Consider the following 20867-nt stretch of genomic DNA (forward strand, 5'->3'; position numbering starts at 1 on the left):
AAGATTTTCCCCGAAGCATGTAACAAATAAAAGACATGCGGAATTTATGGTCACTATCGTCTAAAACTGATGACCATCCACACCTCATCGCTCGAATTGCCTAAGTGTTCGAGTGGCACTTAGACATCTTTGTTTCCATTAGAGGCGAAGGGAGAGGCTGCAAAGCCTACAGTCTGATTTCTAAAATGCTATACTGAGACCACAAAAAGAACCCTGGTCCGAGCTTATCGTGCTTACGTCAACTCTACTAGCCTTTTGAGACGTTTCGTGAAGTCGACTGATCCAGGTCTGAGAAAGTTTTAGGAAACAGAGAGAGATGGGGTTTGGGGTTAATCAGCGGTTGGATGAGAGCAGAGAGAACACACGGAGATGCTAGCTAATAGGAGACACGGGGCTACCCTAAGCGAGAAGCAGGAGACCCAGAGAGAAAACCGTTCCCTCCGGTAACCCCACCTTCCGTGTCGGGGCTTCTGCATCAAAGGATTCAAACGCTGTCGACATCCTGTGAGGTTGAATTCCAGATGGTTAAATGCAAGTTCAGGAGGCAGTAAGGGGTGCCTGGGTGGCTCAGTCGGTTGAGCATCCGACTTGGGCTCAGGTCACGGTCTCGTACTCTGTGAGTTCGAGCCCCGCGTCGGGCTCTGTGCTGACAGCTCGGAGCCCAGAGCCTGCTTCGGATTCTGTGTCTCCTCTGTGCCCCTCTCCCACTCATACTCTGTCTCTCTCTCTCTCTCTCTCTCTCTGTCAAAAATAAATAAACATTAAAAAAATTTAAAAAAAAAAAAAAAGCACAGGCAGTAAGATGTTGACAAACCTCCGTGATCACTGCTGGGTGTTATGATAAGGGGTGTGTTTTAGGAGTCTGTGTGTGCCTGTGTTCTCTAGTTTCCAAAATACGGCATGCAAATGTTTTTCATTTACAGTAAAGAAAAAGTTACTTAAGCAAAACAACTCCTGAGATACCACAGGACCTCCTGGAATGCAAGCAATGCCCCATTTTGCAGCTCATCCAGGGTCAACGCCTCTGTCATTCCACACCCCTTGATGCTCAGTTCCCTTGGAAAGAGTTCCCCAAGTCCCGTCGATGGGTTAGAATATGCTTTGCATTTCTCCCGTCTTTGCCTCTACGGCCACCTCTCTGAGTTCATTGCTCAGTCGTGATTTCATCGGGCCATTTCCACCGCTCGGACCTCCCCCAACTCCTTGACCTGCAGTTGAAGGCCTCCCCACCTCACGTGCCCCGCCATCATCAATTACAGCCTGGTCTCCTTAACTATGGCTCCCAACACACTGTGTATTTTTCCACCCGTGTTTTGGCTCAGACTACCCCCAAGGTACCCCGCGTACCCAAGGGTCTTTCTCCTTTTCTGGTTCCTTCGAGGCAGAGCTGAAAATCCACCCTATCTGTGATTCCGGCCCCCACCACCCTCAGAGGAGATACATTTCTACTTCCCAACCCATTCGTGTTACACAGAGAATAACGAGGATAATACAAATAATCCTTTCTCTCTCTCTCTCTCTGTTTTTTTTAAATTTCTCCTTTAGATTGGGTGTCTTTATTTCCTTCCCATAGCTCAGAAGCCTAGTAAATAGTAGAAAATTAAGGTTTGGAAGGAAACATAAGACTTTCCAGGACAGGACGCGCGTACCTTTCTATCAATGCAATCCTTTAATAAGTGAATAGAGGAGCAGCTGATTTCAATGCTGCCACCAAAGCCCTGTGGCTTTGGTTCTCTTTGCCCTCCTCCTGGGGGGCGGGGGTCCCTAACAGAAGCCCACCAACCGGAGGGTGTTGGGGAAAGTCTTCCGCATGCTCATGCACTTTTCCTGGTCGATGTACAGGGAATTGGCTTTGACGGCCAGGTCGTGCTCCAGGGTGGCTTTGGTGTGGACCAGCGACTGCAAGGTGTCCTCTGCCTCCCTCAGACGCTGCTGCAAGGTCTGGATGGTGTCGTCCACCTCGTATACTTCATTGACAAGGCTGCGGAGGCAGAGAAGCGCCCGGTTAGGTTGGCGGAAGTCACTCCCCCGAGACCGGCTATGTGCTGAATTAAGGGCCTGCGTGGTTACTGGATTCCCACTGGACGGTGGCTGCTGGGCTGAGGCCCCCAGCAGCCCCAAGGGCACCCCGACGTCAGAAAAAAAGGAACCAGTGCTTGGGCTCCCTTGTGGTTCCGGTACCAGGCCGGGGCCACTCCCCTTAACTACACCCAGAATCCAAAAAGCAAGGATTTTAAGGACACCGTCAAATTTTCATACCCACGTATATTAAATTGCTATATTTTAAGGGCGCCTGGGTAGCTCAGTCGGTTAAGCCCCTGACTCTTGATCTCAGTTCAAGGCCTTGATCTCAAGGTTGGGAGTTCAAGCCCCACGCTGGGCTCCGCGCTGGGAGTAGATTCTACTTTAAAAAAAATATTATATTTTATTTTTTGTTCTTAATTTTTTTTTTTTACATTTATTTATTTTTGATAGACAGAGAGAGACAGAGCACAAGTGGGGGAGGGTCAGAGAGAGAAGGAGACACAGAATCCGAAGCAGGCTCCAGGCCCGGAGCTGTCGGCACAGAGCCCGAGGCGGGGCCCGAACTCACGGACCGTGAGGTCATGAACCAGCTGAAGTCAAGACGCTTAACCGACTGAGCCACTCAGGCGCCCCCAAAATGTCATATTTTAAAACAGAGGCAAAACTTGTAAACCTGTGACAGTGTGATATTTTTTTATATAGTAAAAATGGGGGGAAAAATCAAAGCTTAGCTGGGCTTTCTTATATTTATTTCATCATGGAAATTATTTTCATTGTTAGGGACTTTACTCAGTGGCTAAAATGCAGCACAAACTGTCAACATAGCCTGGGGGCGGGGGGGACAGTGAGAGGGGTTAGTTAATGGGACATTCCTCAGATCATAATGCCCCTGCCCCCCAGCAGCGTCCCCAGGTAAGGCCTCAAGTTCCCAGAGTCAACGTACTTGTAAAGGCGGAAAACATAATAAACCGGAAACTGATCGTGCTTGAAATCAGCTACATAAAACTGTGGAACAGGCTGTGTAGTTCCAATTACCTTGTGGCGGTAAAAAGAAACATGACACGTTTTTCATTAAGATAAAAGAGAGAAAAAAAAAATTCATTCCATGGAAAAACCTATAGCATCTCCTCAAGTTACATGGGTCAATATTGTTTTAATTGTTGTTTCCGGGAGTATCAGTGAAACTTCGCCAAACGTCTGTTGACCTTGTCAACGGTGAACTGCCTGGTCTGCTCTGAGCCGCCTCTCTTGTTCTCTTTTCTACTGGGGTATTACTTGTATCTTATTCATTTGCAAAGAGCTCTTCCAGTATTAGGCATGCTGATTTTTTTTTTTTTTTTTTTTTTTTTTTTTTTGCTGGTTTGTTTTGTTTTGTTTTGTTTTTGGTCTGCCTTCCTTCTGGCAAATGTTTTCCCTAAGTTGTTTTTTGCCTTTTTGATTTTGGTTATGATGTTTTTATTATACGTATGATTTCAATTTTTTACAGTAAGCCAAATCTTTCCCTCTCTCTCTCTCTCTCTCTCTTTTGGTGATTCCTTCCACCGTGTTTGTATTTAGAACGTCTTTCTCGGGGCACCTGGGTGGCGCAGTCGGTTAAGCGTCCGGCTTCAGCCAGGTCACGATCTCCCGGTCCGTGAGTTCGAGCCCCGCGTCGGGCTCTGGGCTGATGGCTCAGAGCCTGGAGCCTGTTTCTGATTCTGTGTCTCCCTCTCTCTCTGCCCCTCCCCCGTTCATGCTCTGTCTCTCTCTGTCCCAAAAAAATAAATAAACATTAAAAAAAAAAAAAAATTTAGAACGTCTTTCTCTTCCTGAGGAGCAGTTAAGCAGGCGCTCCTTTACCCACGGATTTGGCCAATTACACTGAGGAGAGAGGACTACGTGGTCACTTAAGAGAAAGAATAGGAAACAGTTTATAAAAAGACAATAATAGGGGCGCCTGGGTGGCTCAGGCGGTTAAGCATCTGACTCTTGATTTCAGTTCAGGTCATGATCTCACGGTTCATGAGTTCAAGCCCCACATCAGGCTCTGTGCTGGCAGAGCAGAGCCTGCTTGGGATTCTCTCTCTTCTTCCTCCTCTCTCTGCCCCCACCCCCCCCCCCCCGGCCCCACTCATGCTGTCTCTGTCTCTCTGAAAATAAATAAATAAACTTAATACAATTTAAAAACCAGGGACGCCTGGGGGGCTCAGTGTGTTAAGCATCTGATTTCAGCTCAGGTCATGATCTCATGGTTCGTGAGTTCGAGCCCCGCTTCAGGCTCTGTGCTGACAGCTCGGAGCCTGGAGCCAGTTTCGGATTCTGTGTCTCCCTTTCTCTCTGCCCTTTCCCCTACTCATGCTCTGTCTCTCTCTGTCTCTCAAAAATAAATAAATGTTCAAACGATTTTTTTAAATTAAAAAACAGACAATAATAATGATAGCAACACACTTCTTAACTACTTTATTATATATAAATATAGTATATAACATGTATATGTGTATTATATACATTCTATACATGTAGTATATATATATATAAGTATATATGCATATGTATATACAGTCCTAAGTACTTTCCATGATCAGACAATTTAATCCCCATAACACCACCACAAAGTAGATACTACGATTATCCCCATTTTACAGATGACAAAACCAAGGCATAGGAATTTAGGTAACTCTCCTTATAGTTTTGCATGGAACTAGCCATCAGCTGCTTTTATTTTTTTTTTTAATTTTTTTAATGTTTTTATTTTTGAGACAGAGAGAGACAGAGCATGAGCGGGGAAGGGGCAAAGAGAGAGGGAGACACAGAATGTGAAGCAGGCTCCAGGCTCTGAGCTGTCAGCACAGAGCCCGACACGGGGCTCGAACTCACAAACCGCGAGATCGTGACCTGAGCCGAAGTCGGACGCTTAACCGACTGAGCCACCCGGGCGCCCCTAAAAACATAAAATAAAAGAGACAGTAATAATATAAAGAGAACAGTGACAATGAACAGAATAAAGATACGGTGTCCCTAGAGATAGAAAGGGATTTCTCCATCATAGAAAAACACCCAGGCCATAAGAAAATCATTATACCCAGGCAACTGTATAGCTTCACAGAACCCTGCAGCTGGAAAATAAATGTAAGAGGTCATCAAGCCCAGCTTCCTTGTTTTGCAGACAAGGAAATTGAGCTGGGGGACTGATGAACTGCCCTCTCCACAGGCAGGCGGCCCACATGAATTTATAAGCTTCACGCGGTTATCCAGGAAACCAAGAAGAAAATAAGGAGCCTCACTGGCCATAATAAGGAACTGGGTCCTATTTCCTGCCCCTACCCTCTCCGTTCCCTGCAAGCAAAGCACAGAAGCAGAGACCCGGGAAGCTGGCTTCCGGATACAGGACCCCGTTGGGTAAGACCGTCTCATTCCTATTTGTAATCCCCACAGTGTAGGGTTGCCAGGTAATACACAGGATGCCCAGTTAAATTTGAATTCCAGATAAATGTGCAATTTTTTCAGGATACTAGCTTTTTAATTGCAACAGACGACACGCAACATAGAATTTACCACCTTAACCATTTTAAAAAAAAATTTGCAGTTTGTTTATTTGAGATAGAAAGCATGAGTGAGAGAGGGAGGGGCAGAGAGACAGGGGGAGAGAGAGAATCCCAAGCAGGCTCCACACTGTCAGCACAGAGCCCGACGCGGGGCTCGAACCCACGAACCGTGAGATCGTGACCTGAGCCGAAGTCGGACGCTCAACCGACTGAGCCCCCCAGACGCCCCTTCTCACTCATCTTTCAAGACCACATCTCACCGCTGGCTTCCTTGTTCTCCGCAGATCACAGAGAGCTGTTCTGCTGAAACCACTCATTTTGGGAGGGGAATTACAGAACTGAAAAAACATTTTGCGTTCAAATACAAATAAAGCTACCGTCATTTTTTTTTTAACGTACCAAGATTATTTAAGTGAAGCAGAGCCTGGTCTGGCCTCCCACCAAAGATGCCAAAAATGTTTTAGCATTGCTTTTGAAAGAACCCCTTCGGAAAACTTGAAATGAAAACAAAAGTCTGGACACGAAAACTGCAATTTTTCACTCACTCCCCTGAGTCCACGGTCTTTCTCGTTTCTTCGTCTACACGGCCAAAGGGTTCCTCTCCAAAGGATGAGGGTGAATAAGGAAAATGATCCCCTCCCTCAGTCGTCATCCCAAATTCCACGGCTGTTCCTCTAGGACCGTATCTTTTGGCAACGACACTTTAACGAGAAATCTGGACGGAAACAAAAGTCAGTTTTGTCCTGAGGTCAGGAAAGGGGGCAACAGACATACTGTGGGTTCTACAGGAAGGAAAGGGAGAGTAAATTCTGCGTAGCCCTGAAGGGGGAAGAAAGTAAAAACCACGCAGCCCTGAATGCCTCCTTGTCTGCTTAGACGACTTAGACGGCTGCTCAGAAACCTTTTAAAAAGCAGCCCCTTGTGTGTCGGTCGGATGGCAGTGTGAACAATTTATGGATCCCCGTCTCCCCTTCTGGTGCCGCTGCAGAAACTCTCAGAGAAGGAAACTTCGCTCAGCGTCCCCTGGTAATATTTGCGGAGAGCCACAACCTGCGAGCAAATCCTGAAGGGGCCGGATGGGCCTTGCTCTCACTCCCAGCGTCCTGGGAAGCAAACAGGCGCTGCAGACTGGCCGTCGGGGGACCTGCCTGGCCTCCAGGGTGGCGGAGGTCAGCTCACCCCGAATAATGCCCGGGCTGCGTGTGGGGAGGGGCTCCCTGGAACCCACTTGGGGAAGCGTGGTGCCAGCCTGGGTGCGCTGCTCTGTGATGGCCCAGAGGGCCGCCCCACCAGGAGAAAGGCAGCCGTTCCCTTGGCCTATGTGCTGAAGCACGCTTCTTAGCATCCAACGCACACAACGTCCATACTGCGCGGGGACGGTGCTCTGCAGGAACGATCTCCTCTGTGACCCTCTGTCTCATCCTCTGCGAGGGAGACGGGGGTGCAGTTCCTGCTTTGTCGACTCACTCCACACGGGCGTTGAGGAGGTCGGATGAGATGGGCCCGCCGTAGGGGGATGGTACAATCACCACCCCCGTGAGAGGCGGGGAGAGAGATGGTTGATTGGGTTGAATGGGGCTCTGCGGTGCGGTGGGCAAGGACTCACTCTGCGTCTCTTCGCGCCAAGTCGCTCAACCCGCTTGTGCCTCAGTTTCCTTGTTTGTAAAATGCGGGGAGTCGGCGAGGTCCTGGAGGGCTGAGGACGGGGCCCCGGCCCTGAAGGAGAGCCAAGCAGCCACTCTATTCCGGCCATCGCCCTCTTTCTTATCTTCACCATCGTTGGATTGTTGGCCTCACAGCCATCTCCCTTGGCCTCCGAGGAATCCACATTTGTGTTTTAGCCTTAGGATAAATCCTTTGTGATGATGAGGGAACCCCATCCGGGAACCAGGCGGGAGACAAGACCAGCGGGCGGCCGTCCTCCCCCACCCCCCCCAACACCGGCACCAGAAAGGAATCTGGAAGTTCAAGCGCAGCCCCTTTGCGCCTCCACTTGCTATAAGTTCGATTTGCTTCCGCACGGGGACTTTCCTGACCTGAGAAGGGCAATGATGAAATCCAGAAAGAAAAGGCAAACTGGCAGGTGTTGGGAAATTGGATGTGAAGCCAGAACGTGGGGCGGAGCGGAGGGGGTGGGGTGGGGTGGGATGGGGGGAAGCTTTGGCCAATTCCCCAGGAACCCATCCCAAAAAGGGATGTTTGAAGTTAAAATCATCACCCTAATAAGATGCATCTAGCGTTCAGCGGCCTCCGAATCTTCCTGTTCCTGTGTATGTGCAGGACGTGACGAGGGCCAGCTGCTTTTGATTTCTACTGAGAACAGAATACACTGAAATGAGCCTAACAAAAAGGGTCCTAGGGGACCGCGATGATGGTCTTGATGAGGAGAGGAGATATTAAATGCCAAGAGAGGCCAATGAGAACAAGTGAGTGAGAGCAAATAGACAGGAGTCATTGGAACTGGTACCACATGCCCCTTTTCTGATGAGTCCCAGGCACTGAAATACACACAGGAAACAACACTTACAAGAGAGGTACTTATAAGAGAGGTGTTCTGGAAACCCCAGACCCCAGGAGAGTGCAGAGGAACCCGGACGCCCCACTGGCCCCAATGGGGCCTCGATGTTTATTATCATTTTTTTTTTTTTTGCATATAGTATTGGTATCATTTCTTTTTTTTTTTTTGTGGTGGATTGTACACGCAAAAAATTTACCATTTATTTACTATAAAATTTTTTTTAAGTTTATTTTTGACAGAGAGAGAGAGAGAGAGAGAGACATAGCATGGGCAGGGGAGAGGCAGAGACAGAGGGAGACACAGAATCCGAAGCGGGCTCCGGGCTCTGAGACATCAGCACAGAGCCCGATGCAGGGCTCAAACGCACGGACTGGGAGATCATGACCTGAGCCAAAGTCAGATGCTGAACCCACTGAGCCACCCAGGCGCCCCCATCTCAACTGTTTGTAAGCATACAGTTCAGTGGCATTAAATACTTTCAAACCGTGGGGACTCTGTCACCACCACCCACCCCCAGAATTATCATTCATCCTCCTCAATTGCAACGTCGTGCCCATCATGAATAATTACGAACGCTCTTGAAGGAGGCTCCTACAGAATCAGCATCACTGTGCTCCGCGATCTGACCGGTGTGAAAGCAAGAAGCGCCTTCATGAAGACCACAGAGCCACCATCGGGCTGGTGGGTTGCCCCCCAGGCGCGTCCCCCCCAGCCTGGCCCTCCTGCCAGGGGCGCTCTCCCGCCTCACCGTAGCTGAGCCATGTCCCGGCAGAGCTCTATGTTGGGTCTCCTGGTGCGCTCGTCCAGTCTCGTCTGAGCCACCTTCAGGAAGGTGGACTTGTCCTTGATGGCCTTCTTGATGGATTCTTTGGTCATCTCAGTCTGGAAGATCTCCTGCAGGGTCTGTAGGGAGAGGAGCAAATGCCTGAGGCTTCTTGCATTTGAGGAGAGGGCCCCTTGCCCTCCCGTGGGGAGGGGGTTTCTCTGAGCTCCTTGATCCCTCCCAGCCCCGTCCCTTGGGAATCTCCGGAGAGCTGACTGTGGGCATCTCTTCCCAGGTCCAGGTGCCACCTGCCAGGTGGGGAGAGTATTTACACGATAGAGATGAGCAAAGACTGCAAATTGGAGCTTCCTTCCCACCCACAACCGCTAGATCGCCTGTTAAATATTTAGCAGCGTGCGTGTGTGCCTAAGGTGGGAGGTGTGAATGGCCCTTACCTCCCTCCTCAATCAGGACGTCCTGCCTCTTTGTCTTCTTACTAGCCTCATAGAGGCGTTTTCCTGCTGGTGGACGATTTGCCTTGAAGCCAATCAAGTTCAAGTTTCTGGGTGTCTCACTTGCGTGAGAGGAGCACTGGCAGTTTGGGGGTCCTGACTTTCTATTCTCTTTTCGTAAAGAGGGTTCCCCCTGCCCCCAAACTGCATCACCCTGGATCCCTCCCCGGTCTCTTCTCCTAGACCCTGACAATTCCGCCTTCTGCCACGACCTTGACCTCTGCACTCCCGATTCTCCCCATCCGCCCACCACTCTCCCCTTCCTTGGCCACCTTCCTGTGGCCTGGAGACACATCCCAGGGTCACCCAACCTCTGGGTCTCTCTAAGATACAAGATGGCAGGACCAATGTGTTGCCCATGTGTGTTTACCCCCCCCCAAAGTGCCCAGCATAGTACTTCGAATGCAGCTGGTAGGGCCTGAATGCTACTCTCTTCCCCAGCCCCCCAAAAGTTCCTGTGTCCAAGTCCTAACCCCAGTGTCTCGGAATGTGATTGTATTTGAAGAAAGCGCCTCTCAGAGAGGCAATTATGTTAAAAAGAGGTCATTGGGGGGAGGGGGGGGTGCCTTGGGGCTCAGTCGGTTACGCATCTGACTTCGGCTCAGGTCACCATCTCACAGTTTGTGGGTTCGAGCCTCACGTCAGATCCTCTCTCCACCCCCCCCCCGCCCCTTCCCCGCTCATGTGCCTTTTCTCTTTCTCTCAAAAATAATTAAAAAAAATTTTTTTTTAAATGAGGTCATGAGGGTAGGTCCTAGTCCAGTACGACTGGTGTCCTCATAAGCAGAGGAGATTAGGACACGAGCAGGCACGGACGGAAGAGCGTGGGACACATAGGGAGAAGACGGCCATCTGTAAGCCAAGGAGAGAGACCTCAGAAGAGACCAACCCTACCCTGCTGACTCTTCGATCTTGGGACTTGCAGCTTCCAGAGTTGTGAGAAAATCGATTTGTGGTGTGTAAGCCACCCGGTCTGTCGTGCTTTGTTACGACAGCCTTAGCCAACTGATGCAGAAGTAAATACAGGTTCGTTGAACAAAGGGACTCTGATCACGCGAGCCTTCTAGAGGCCTTTGGAATAGCTTCGGACTGCCCCGTGGACACCTCCCCACTGATGTCTCCTACCCTGTGGCTCCAGCCCGCCTTGGCAAGTTTCTCTTCCCAGGACACACGCCATCCGTTTACAGACCTGACCTCCGCCTCCGACCGGCCACCTCCTGAGGCTGGAGACGTCACTCCGCCTGAATGTTCGCTTCCTTCCCCAGACCCCGGCGACACTTTCTGTATTTAGTATCTGGCGACCGCGGTTTATAACTTTCTATCGTTACTAATTGTTCATGAGCTTCCCGTGTGTCGCTGGGAAGCTTCACAAATACAAGCTGCCTGGGGACACGACGGACTATCCTACTTCTCTCTTCTGTAGCGCGCTGCCCGGCTCAACAGATCTCCTGCCCAGAGAAGACACCAGGAGAAGGGGACTTCAACCGCTGCCATCAAGGAGAGCCTGGTGCCCCCAGGGGGATAATAGCACCTTCCAGCAACATGGCTGAATGCGTCAGGTTCTTACAATAAGAAATGAAAACCCATACGCAGCATAATCCACAGAAATCATAACGGCTCCAAGAGAGACGCGAAAGAAAGAGCTCCTTGTTTATCTTGAAACACTCGACTTCTGCTGAAGTCCTTCATTTTATTGTCATCGTAAAACGTTTATGCTTAGAGCACTTTAAGAAGTTCAATATCAGAAACACTTCGAACCACCTAATCGTTTCCTGGTTTGGGTTTCAGAAAAAGAGCCTGAAATAATTGAACAGAAAACATCCCTGCCATACGTTCTAACAATACATTCGCTTCCTAGTTACATCCAGCGATCCATTAAACTTTAACCATAATATTTTTGTTTCTATTAACTACTAGGAACCTTTCCATGCACAGTGCATTCTTTGTATTCCAAACACAAGTGGATTCCGATTTCATTTTGACACCTGGCTACCTGGCTAAAATAAATGGCGTGCTTTGTACTGGCTTTAATTTTTCTCAGTCTGGATGGCCAGGAGGTCATGTGTCTTACGGCATCTCGGCGGCAGCGGTGAGAGATTTGTGATCTCAGAGCCCCCTGCCCCATCTATCCGGGTCAGCCAAGGGGTACCACGGGCACTTGATTTACCTTCGCTAAGTGAATCTGAATCTTATTTTTAGCATCTGCAGTCTCAGCAATACGATTGGTGAAAGACAAGTTCACTTTGTTGAACTGATTCCACATTTCATTGGCAGTCACAACCAACAGGTTGTGAATGTCGTCCCTTAGCTTGGAAGAGGCCGCTCGCGTACTTTGGGAATGGAGAACATTGTCATCCGTAAATTTGGCCCAGGACTCAGGCACTGAGACCCTGGAGGGAAAAAAAAGGAGAATCATACATGGGTGACAAGGACGAATCAGCCTAGATGGTCTGCAGGAAATCATTCATTTTGTGAAAGACAGAACCCCAGAGCAATGAATCCTGGTTTTATTGCCTAAAATATAAACATCAGAGCAAAGCTTGTCGAAAACTTTTCTTAATTGTTCCTTATTTTCCTGCTAATGTTTCTGTAAATCCAAAGCATACACTAAGTCCAGTCGGGAGGCCTGGGGGGATTGATGAAGGGTATCAGCGTGTTGAGTCATAAGAAATGTGTCTCGCTGGCCCAATAAACATATGAAGAAACATCCAACCTCAGGAGCAATCAAGGAAGTACTAACGAAAACAGTAATATAGTAATAACCCTTTACTGGAATAGCAAAGAGTGAAGAGAATGATAATGTTCTGGTGAGCATGTTTTAAACGTGTTTTAATGTTTATTTATTCACGGGGGGAGGGGCAGAGAGAGAGGGACAGACAGAGAATCCCCAGCAAGATTCCCCAATGCGGACTCAAGCTCACGAACTGTGAGATCATGACCTGAATCGAAATCAAGAGTCAGATGCTTACCCAATTGAGCCAGCCAGGTGCCCCAAGGCTAGGAAAATATGCTTCATTTCAACTGTGGTCATGGTGATACAGGCATAGAAATTTGTCAAAACCCACCCAAATGTACACCAAATGTATTTCAGTGTAGGTGAATTTCACTTCAATCAAGTTGGGGTTTTTTTTTTTTAAAGGGAAGGTTTGGAAAAAGACCATGAACCCAAGACTGCATCCAGGGGCCTGGCATGGAAACCACTGATGGAACAAGTTTAATGTTCAACATTTAAAGCAACAAGCAGTGATGGGGCGCCTGGGTGGCTCAGTTGGGTAAGTGTCCGACTTCGGCTCCGGTCGTGACCTCACAGTTTGTGGGTTCAAGCCCCAAGTTGGGCTCTGGGCTGACAGCTCGGAGCCTGGAGCCTGCTTCAGATTCTGTGTCTCCCGCTCTCTCTACCCTTCCCCCACTTGCACTCTGTCTCTGTCTCTCAAAATAAATAAACGTTAAAAAAAAATTTTTTTTTAAGCAACAAGCAGTGATAATAAAACAGGAAGCTGTTTTTTTTTATCCCACAGTTTCTGCTTCAAGTAGCTGTTATTTTCACAGGTAGAACTATAAACAAATATTCTTTTTTTGAGCTTTTAAAAATATGTATTCTTGAAGTACAGTGGATTACAACGTCCTAATAGTTTCAGGTGTACAACACAGTGATTTGATGATTCTATACATTACTCAGTGCTCACCACCACAATAAGTGTAAACAACAAATATTCTTTTACAAAATAATACAGGATGCTAGAGTCAAGGCCTGACGGAGGAATATGCACGCTTACTGAAGATCCGTCCAAAGCAGGGAGGATCTCTTCTCTTCCCATGTTTTCCACTTTTAACCTGCATCATTTTGAAGGGAGAGAGAACGAATTAAATGACGTCAAAATCCTAGAAGTGCTTCGTGCCCAACTTACGTCGCATCGACCCTCTCCACTCCGCGAAAGTAGCTGACACCATCCGACGTGTTGCGCAGATGGTGGCATTTATCGTCGATTCGGTAAGCTGCCTGTTTGTCACTCAGGTCCTTCTCCAGCTCGTGCTGGGAAGCTCTGTTAGCTCTGTAACACCGAGTGGGGGAAACGGAACTTCAGGTTTAGGCAACAATTTGATATGAGGAAGGCTAAATGCCCTTCTGTGCAGGGACCCACCCACCACTACGATCTGGGTGTCTCCTCTTGCACACAATGTCCAGCTTCCCAATTAACAGGCGCCCTCCCTGAAGGTGTCCATACATGCGAGTAATTAGAACCCTGTCCACACTGTCCCTCCCATGGTGTGTGGTGGGGCTTGGGAGAGAAGAGGTGTAGACAAACAGAAGGTTTGAAGCCCTGAGGCTGGGGCCCATCTTCCTAACACAAGCCCTGTTCCAGGAAGGATACTGGTTTAAAGTAATCTGTCCACACCTGTGCCTCTCTTTCCTTCTTCTTTTCCCTCTTCTATATCCTAATCCCTCCATTCTTTGAGTCCCACTCTGTGAGAAGTTTTGAGACATCAAAAGCCAGCTTCCCTCCATCTAAAAGTGACTTCAGTTTGTGCTCACGGGAGGCTGAAGAAGCTTGCCAGGAGATAGAAACCAAGCATCAAAATTAAGCTCTGGGGCAGGGGAGAGAGTGCTTGAAAGCAGATCAGGAATTGGTGGCCCCCAGGCTATATGCTCCAGCAGCCACCCTTCTGGGAAGGAAGAGACTCTCAGATGCATGGTGCTTCCTGCTCTGCCAGAGAAGAGACCCAGCAGTTCACCACGAGAGAGACAGGCCCATGGGGTGGGCATGGGTGATGGGTGAGCCACATCTTTACTCAGGCAATAGTCGATTCAACAAATTCCTGAGTATTCAATACATGTCAGGCACTGTCCTCCAAGCCCAAATGCATCCATGGACAAGGCAAACATCTCTTCTCTAAAGAAGCTGACATTCTAGCAGAAGGAGACAGGCAATACCCCTAAGGAATAAGGAAATCGTGTGGTTCATTAGCAGAACAAGGCAGAAAACAAAGCAGGGAAAAGGAAACAAGAGTGTGAGTGATTATTTAAACAAGACGGTCAGAGTAAGACTCCTTAAGGAGGCAGTGTTTGAGCAAAGACTTGCAGGAGGAAGAAATAGATCAGGCAGGACCTTGCTGGATGTTGGAAAGAGTCAAGTTTTGTTCCGAGTGAAAGAAGAGACCGCTGACTTATAATTTTAAAGGATCATTTGGTGCTGGGTTGAGAACAGACAGCAGGGGACAGGTAGACCCATTAGCAGATGGGTACAGTTAAGTTACGCAGGAGAAGGATAGTAGTGGCTTTGACCAACGGGGTAGTGGTGAAGGAGGTGACAGGCGTTCAGATTCTGAGTGTTTTTAAAGAGAGAGCCAATCTCTCCTAGAAGCTTAAACATCAATGGAGAATAAAGAGGTGACATTGAGCAATTGGAATAGCAGAATTCCATCAACAGAGATAGGTGAGGCTGTGGGTGAGTAGGCTGGGGAGAAAACGGAAGTTCAGCCAATACATTGAGCTCAAGCGTCCATTAGACATCCAAGTGGAGCTACCAAGGAGCTTGTTGGAACTTGGGAGAGAGGTCTGGGATGGAAATAAAAATCAGGGGATCATTAGCATCTAGATAGTATTTGAAAACGCAGGACAGGGGCGCCTGGGTGGCGCAGTCGGTTGGGCGTCCGACTTCAGCCAGGTCACGATCTCGCGGTCCGTGAGTTCGAGCCCCGCGTCAGGCTCTGGGCTGATGGCTCGGAGCCTGGAGCCTGTTTCCGATTCTGTGTCTCCCTCTCTCTGCCCCTCCCCCGTTCATGCTCTGTCTCTCTCTGTCCCAAAAATAAATAAACGTTGAAAAAAAAATTTATAAAAAAAAAAAAAAAGAAAACGCAGGACAACTGGATGGTCTTCATCATTTCGGTATTCCTGGCACACAGAACGGTCTTGGCATACGGAAGCCATTTGGTAGAGCCTGTGTTGAACTGACTAGACTAATCCCAGCTGCCTGTACCTTTAGGTAAGTCAACTGACCTATCAGAGCAGATTCTTTTTCCGTAAAATGGAAATGAGGGTAGCAACATGCCAGTAGTCTGCATTTTGTGAATCCTAAAACAATTTGGGGAACTCTAAAACACATGCAAAAGTTGAAAGATGGGAGAGTTGCCTCCCCTTGCTATTTCTGTGTTCAGTCTCTTGCTTCAGGTTCTTCTGTTGAAACTCTAAGATTAAGGCCTTTCTGACTTGTTGTCTGGGACCAAGATGCCCCATAGCCTTCCTCTCTTGGTCTGACATGCCCTGAACTTCCTCTGACCTGACCTCAGAAACTCCCTTAGGAAGGTGTTAGAGGCAGCATCCCATCAACCTATCTTATAACCCAAGATGGGAAAAATCCTGGCTGCCATATTGCTTCCTAATGACATTCCATTTTCAACTGAGATCCAAATTGAGGCTTTCGTTGTGTGTTCCAAAGCAAATAAAGCTACGAAACTCTCCTCCCATCACCTTTCCTGGACCAAGCCCAAAGACCATGTAGGCAACCCCACAAATCCTGGAGAAACCAACCCAGCAAATGAGGTAGACATTCTGCCCACTGCGTATGAAATGAAAGCCACGGTCTTTAAAGCATCGCTAACAAAGGTTCCAAACAAGTGCACGTGTGGAGACACAACTTTCTGCAAAGGCCTGAACAGGGCCAGGAATGGCTGGGAATGAGACAATTTATAAATGAGACTGATAGGAAGATGTGACTGTTCCACAGTAGAACAATCTGGGCAAGAAGCTTGAAGAACATGGAAGATGAGCTGCAAGGTTTTAGGTTATAAAGAAAACAGGATTGGGAACTGGACCTGGAGAAGAGAGAACAGACACAATTCTGTGAACCATGCTAAACTGTGGTTCTGGATTCCCAGGGAACAGAAGCCAAGAAGTAATATCAGAACTGCACTGCCTTGTGGTTACAGCTCAGGAAAACTGCATATGGTCAACCAAACCATGTACAGTCAGTCATCCTTAACTAATCTTCTACCTCTCCTCAGTATTTCTGTACTAAAGAGCCTTTCCAATCAGAGAGAGAGAGAGAGAGAGAGAGAGAGAGAGAGAGAGAGAGATCTCAGCCATCTAAATCTCGCCAAACTTCAGAGCATCAATCCTGATGGGCACAGTGAGCAAACAATACAGACAGTACGGATACCTCTATGACACTTAGGTATACCCTGTAGGCTATCCCACATTATCCTTGATAACATTAATATAAGCAGAAGCAGCCTCTCCTTTGGATGACATATTTGATGCTGCTTTCCATGACCCATAACCAGATGAACATTAATTTTCCTAGTCGTGTTAGGGACGAGGCTCAACCAATGTGTTTTCTATGCTGACAGCTGTTTATCATTGCTTAAGACCTTCCTTTGATTATTATTCTCCCTTGCCCCAATCCCCACCATAAGTAGTAAATACCTCCTATCTGCTATTGCCAAGAAAAGAGGAATTTGTATTCTGGTAGAGAGTAGGATGGGCGAACAATTGTAATGCAATGGGAAGCAGTCAGTGCTGTAATAGCACAACCAGAGCACTGGGGAGCATGTGCCAGGGACCGTGCGAGATCATGGAAGTCTGAGTCTTTAAGGAGTTATGGAAATCACCATTAAAGTGAGCCACAATTCATTACTTCTCCAACTGTTGGGCTGAATATATACCAGTCGCTCTCTCATCAGAGAATGAAAGCCTGAGTTGAAAGAAATCTTAGCCATGTCTCCAAATTAGGGCAGAAATCCTTTCTTTAGCATCTTAAAATGATTTCTTTAACGATGAACTTAAAGCAAGCACTCCAGGGCGCGTGGGTGGCTCAGTCAGTTCCGGCCCAGGTCATGATCTCACAGTTTGAGTTCAAGCCCTGACTAGGGCTCTGCACTGACAGCTCCAAGTCTGAAGCCCTTCCCCCACTGGTGTGCACATTCTCTCTCTCTCTCTCTCTCTCTCTGTTTCTCTCAAAAATAAGTAGAAATTAAAAAAAAAACCTCATTTCAACTTCCAAATAAAAATGTATATGGGAATGTAAGCTGGTGCAGCCACTCTGGAAAACAGTATAAAGTTTCCTCAAAAAACTAAAACTAGAACTACCCTACAACCCAGCAATTGCACTGCTAGGTATTTATCCAAGGGATACAGCTGTGCTGTTTCGAAGGGACACATGCACCCCCGTGTTTATAGCAGCACTATCAACAATAGCCAAAGTATGGAAAGAGCCCAGATGTCCATCGATGGATGAATGCGTAAAGAATGTGGTTGGTATATATATACAATGGAGTATTACTCGGCAATCAAAAAGAATGAAATCTTGCCATTTGCAACTACGTGGATGGAACTGAAGGGTATTACGCTAAGTGAAATTAGTCAGTCAGAGAAAGACAAAACTCACATGACTTCACTCATATGAGGACTTTAAGAGACAAAACAGATGAACGTAAGGGAAGGGAAACAAAAAGAATATAAAAACAAGGAGGGGGACAAAACAGAAGAGACTCATAAATATGGAGAACAAACAGAGGGTTACGGGAGGGGGTGTGGGAGGGGGGATGGGCTCAATGGGTAAGAGGCACTAAGGAATCTATTCCTGAAATCATTGTTGCACTAGATGCTAACTAACTTGAATGGAAATTTAAAAAAAATAAATTAAAAAAATTTTCTAAAAATGTAAAAAAAAATAAAAAACTTTAAAAAATAAAATAAAATAAAAATTAAAAAAAATGTATAGGTGCGCATGCACGTGTGTGTATGTGTATCCATCTACAACAAATCCTTACATAAGACGCTAAGAGAAATTTAAACAGGAGGCACAATAGCACAGTTTGGAGACGTGATTTTACGTTGTATATAGAGTTACAACTTACGCAAGTTGAGCGATGGCCTTATCCAAATGAAGCTTCATCCTTTCTTCACAGCACAGAATAGTGTCAACCTCCTATGTGATTAAAAAACAAAACACATTAACGTTTTTCATCATCAGGTACAACATCCAACAATGTGAGAACACATCAATAAAGGGCAACTTGGTTCCTGGGAACAAAAAAAAAGAAAGCGTCAAATAAAAACAAGAGAACAGTTTTTACATCCACTTAATTACCGACATCCCCTCATGATGCTGCAATCTAAACATGAGAATGAGAGTTTCCCTTTTCTGGGGCTACCGGAAAATTACATGAAGGAACTAGTCGGGACGGGGATAAAACTGTCGCATTTTTCTTTATTTTTATCTCTGGTCCTTAATCAAAACAATCAAACGGTACGTAAATACAGACATTCTGGTGAATTTAACGCAGGCTTCTTTTATAATAACTATTCTTCAGAGACGATAAACTGGGGAGACAGAGGAACAGCCAATAAGGGACTTCCCTCTGGCGGGGCATGTAACCTCCAACAGGGCCAGCTCTTTGGTCCAAATGGAAACTTGACCTCCACACCGGGAGGCCAGCCCTCCCTCGGCCCTGCCTGTGCCCTGCAGTTCAGCTCTCACACTCCTATAAACACCTTTGTAGCCTCTCTCCTTGTCCACGCGCATGGCATTCAGATGCCGCCAGGATACATGCACTATTACATAGCATGTGTTGTATCACACATGTTTTAAATAAACATGTCTCGCTTCCCTCTGAAGATCGTGTTCACATAAGAAAACCCAGAAACCCAAGACAGCAGCAAGAAGACATTTCAGGGGCGCCTGGGTGGCTCAGTCTGTTAAGCACCCAACTTCGGCTCAGGTCATGGTATCACGGTTTGTGACTTCAAGCCCCGCGTCGGGCTCTGTGCTGATGGCTCAGAGCCCGGAGCCTGCTTCGGATTCTGAGTCTCTCTCTCTCTCTCTCTCTCTCTCTCTCTGCCCCTCCCCCACTCAGGCTCTGTCTCTCTCTGTCTCAGAAATAAATTAAAAAAAAAAAAACACTAAAAAAAAAAAAGAAGAGAGAGAGAAGACATTTCAAAAGCGCCCATGGTCATTGTTGCCACTACTTCAAGCACAGAGTGATCACACTACGCGCACTTGTTTGTGGCCTGCCTTTTCATTTGAACCTTGAACGTTTCCCCATGACATTAAACAATACCGTGATGAACACCCTCAGTCAATATTTGGACACCACCAAAGGGTATGCCTTTTGTCGAGGTTTTGACAAATACAGCCCAACTGCCCTTCACAGAAGCCATGCCCCTGTATAACCACAAGTGAGGGTACACCTCATTACCTCACCTGTTACACGGTCACCACCAGATCTTCTCCATTGTTCCTGGGGTGACAGGACCCCTCCCCCAAAAAGCAAACGTGATGAAATTAATAGTTTGACTCATGTTTGCTCATCGTTCGGCTTTCTTCTTTTGTGAACCACCTGTGTCTCCACTTTTTCTGGGGCTTTTTTTCTTATTAATTTATATATTTAAAATGCAATCCTTTCCCATCACAGAAGTCATAACTGTATACATAAATACATATAGTATTAAAATATATGTATATTTTTAACCAGTTTGTCCCTTGCCTTTGTATTTTTGTGTAGTGGTTTCGATACATAGACAGTCGTGATTTCTATAATGTCAAATCTATTAAATATCCCCTTTTGGTCTCTGCCTTCATTAATTTGACTATAAAGGCCTTCTTCACTCCAATATCAGTTACTACTCAACTATATAGTCTTCATGGGGCGCCTGGGTGGCGCAGTCGGTTAAGCGTCCGACTTCAGCCAGGTCACGATCTCGCGGTCCATGAGTTCGAGCCCCGCGTCGGGCTCTGGGCTGATGGCTCAGAGCCTGGAGCCTGTTTCCGATTCTGTGTCTCCCTCTCTCTCTGCCCCTCCCCCGTTCATGCTCTGTCTCTCTCTGTCCCAAAAATAAATAAACGTTGAAAAAAAAAATTAAAAAAAAAAAAACTATATAGTCTTCTTATTCTTTTTTTTAATGTTTATTTATTTTTGACAGAAAGAGAGAGAGAGGGCAAGTAGGGGAAGGGCAGAGAGGGAGGGAGACCCAGAATCCGAAGCAGGCTCCAGGCTCCAGGCTCCAAGCTGTCAGCACAGAGCCCGACGTGGGGTTCGAACTCACGAACCGTGAGATTGTGACCTGAGCCAAAGTCAGACGTTCAGCCGACTGAGCCACCCGGGCAGCCATTTTTTTTCCCTTAGACAGAGAAGACAGCACACGAGCAGGGGAGGGGGGCATAAGGAGAAAGAGAGAGGGTGGCCGGGGCGGGGGAGGGAGAAGCGCTCATGGAATAGAGAATGCCTAAAACCAAAGACCTTTGGAACTGTCCCCAGTGTTAGTTTATATATTAATAGGTACTCAAAGGTTCATTTGGCTTTAACTAGGTCAAGGAGTTAGCCTGGCCTGGGAGGACCAAAAAGATGGTACCCTGATCGGTTCCCCAAGAGAAGCCATTCTGGAAGAATTTGATGGCTGTCACTGATTGAATGTGAGTCAGAGTCAACAGAATTCACGAGAAAATATGTCGAGGCGCCCGCCTTCGCGAAAAGCAGGCCTTTTAAGACTACTTCTTGTCTTTGCCAGGGCTTATTTAATTATTCTA

The 20867-nt window shown here is 47.2% G+C and overlaps 1 protein-coding gene across 3 annotated transcripts in view; it reads right to left on the reverse strand.

Moving 5' to 3' along the window:
- Positions 1-1646: 1646 nt before the first annotated feature.
- Positions 1647-20867, reverse strand: part of TEKT3 (tektin 3) — a 35630-nt gene continuing 16409 nt past the window's right edge. For all 3 annotated transcript variants that reach the window (XM_086686075.1, XM_025920408.2, XM_086686076.1), the window contains exons 4-8: positions 18199-18269; positions 13251-13394; positions 11510-11732; positions 8816-8970; positions 1647-1981 (exon numbers count right to left, since the gene is read on the reverse strand). In XM_086686075.1, the coding sequence (XP_086542201.1) occupies positions 1765-1981; positions 8816-8970; positions 11510-11732; positions 13251-13394; positions 18199-18269 (810 nt within the window). In that variant the 3' untranslated portion in view covers positions 1647-1764. The remainder of the gene's footprint in view (positions 1982-8815; positions 8971-11509; positions 11733-13250; positions 13395-18198; positions 18270-20867) is intronic.

The sequence above is a fragment of the Puma concolor genome, chromosome E1, assembly GCF_028749965.1.
Source record: "Puma concolor isolate L17-30 chromosome E1, mPumCon1.1.hap2, whole genome shotgun sequence".
NCBI lineage: Eukaryota > Metazoa > Chordata > Mammalia > Carnivora > Felidae > Puma > Puma concolor.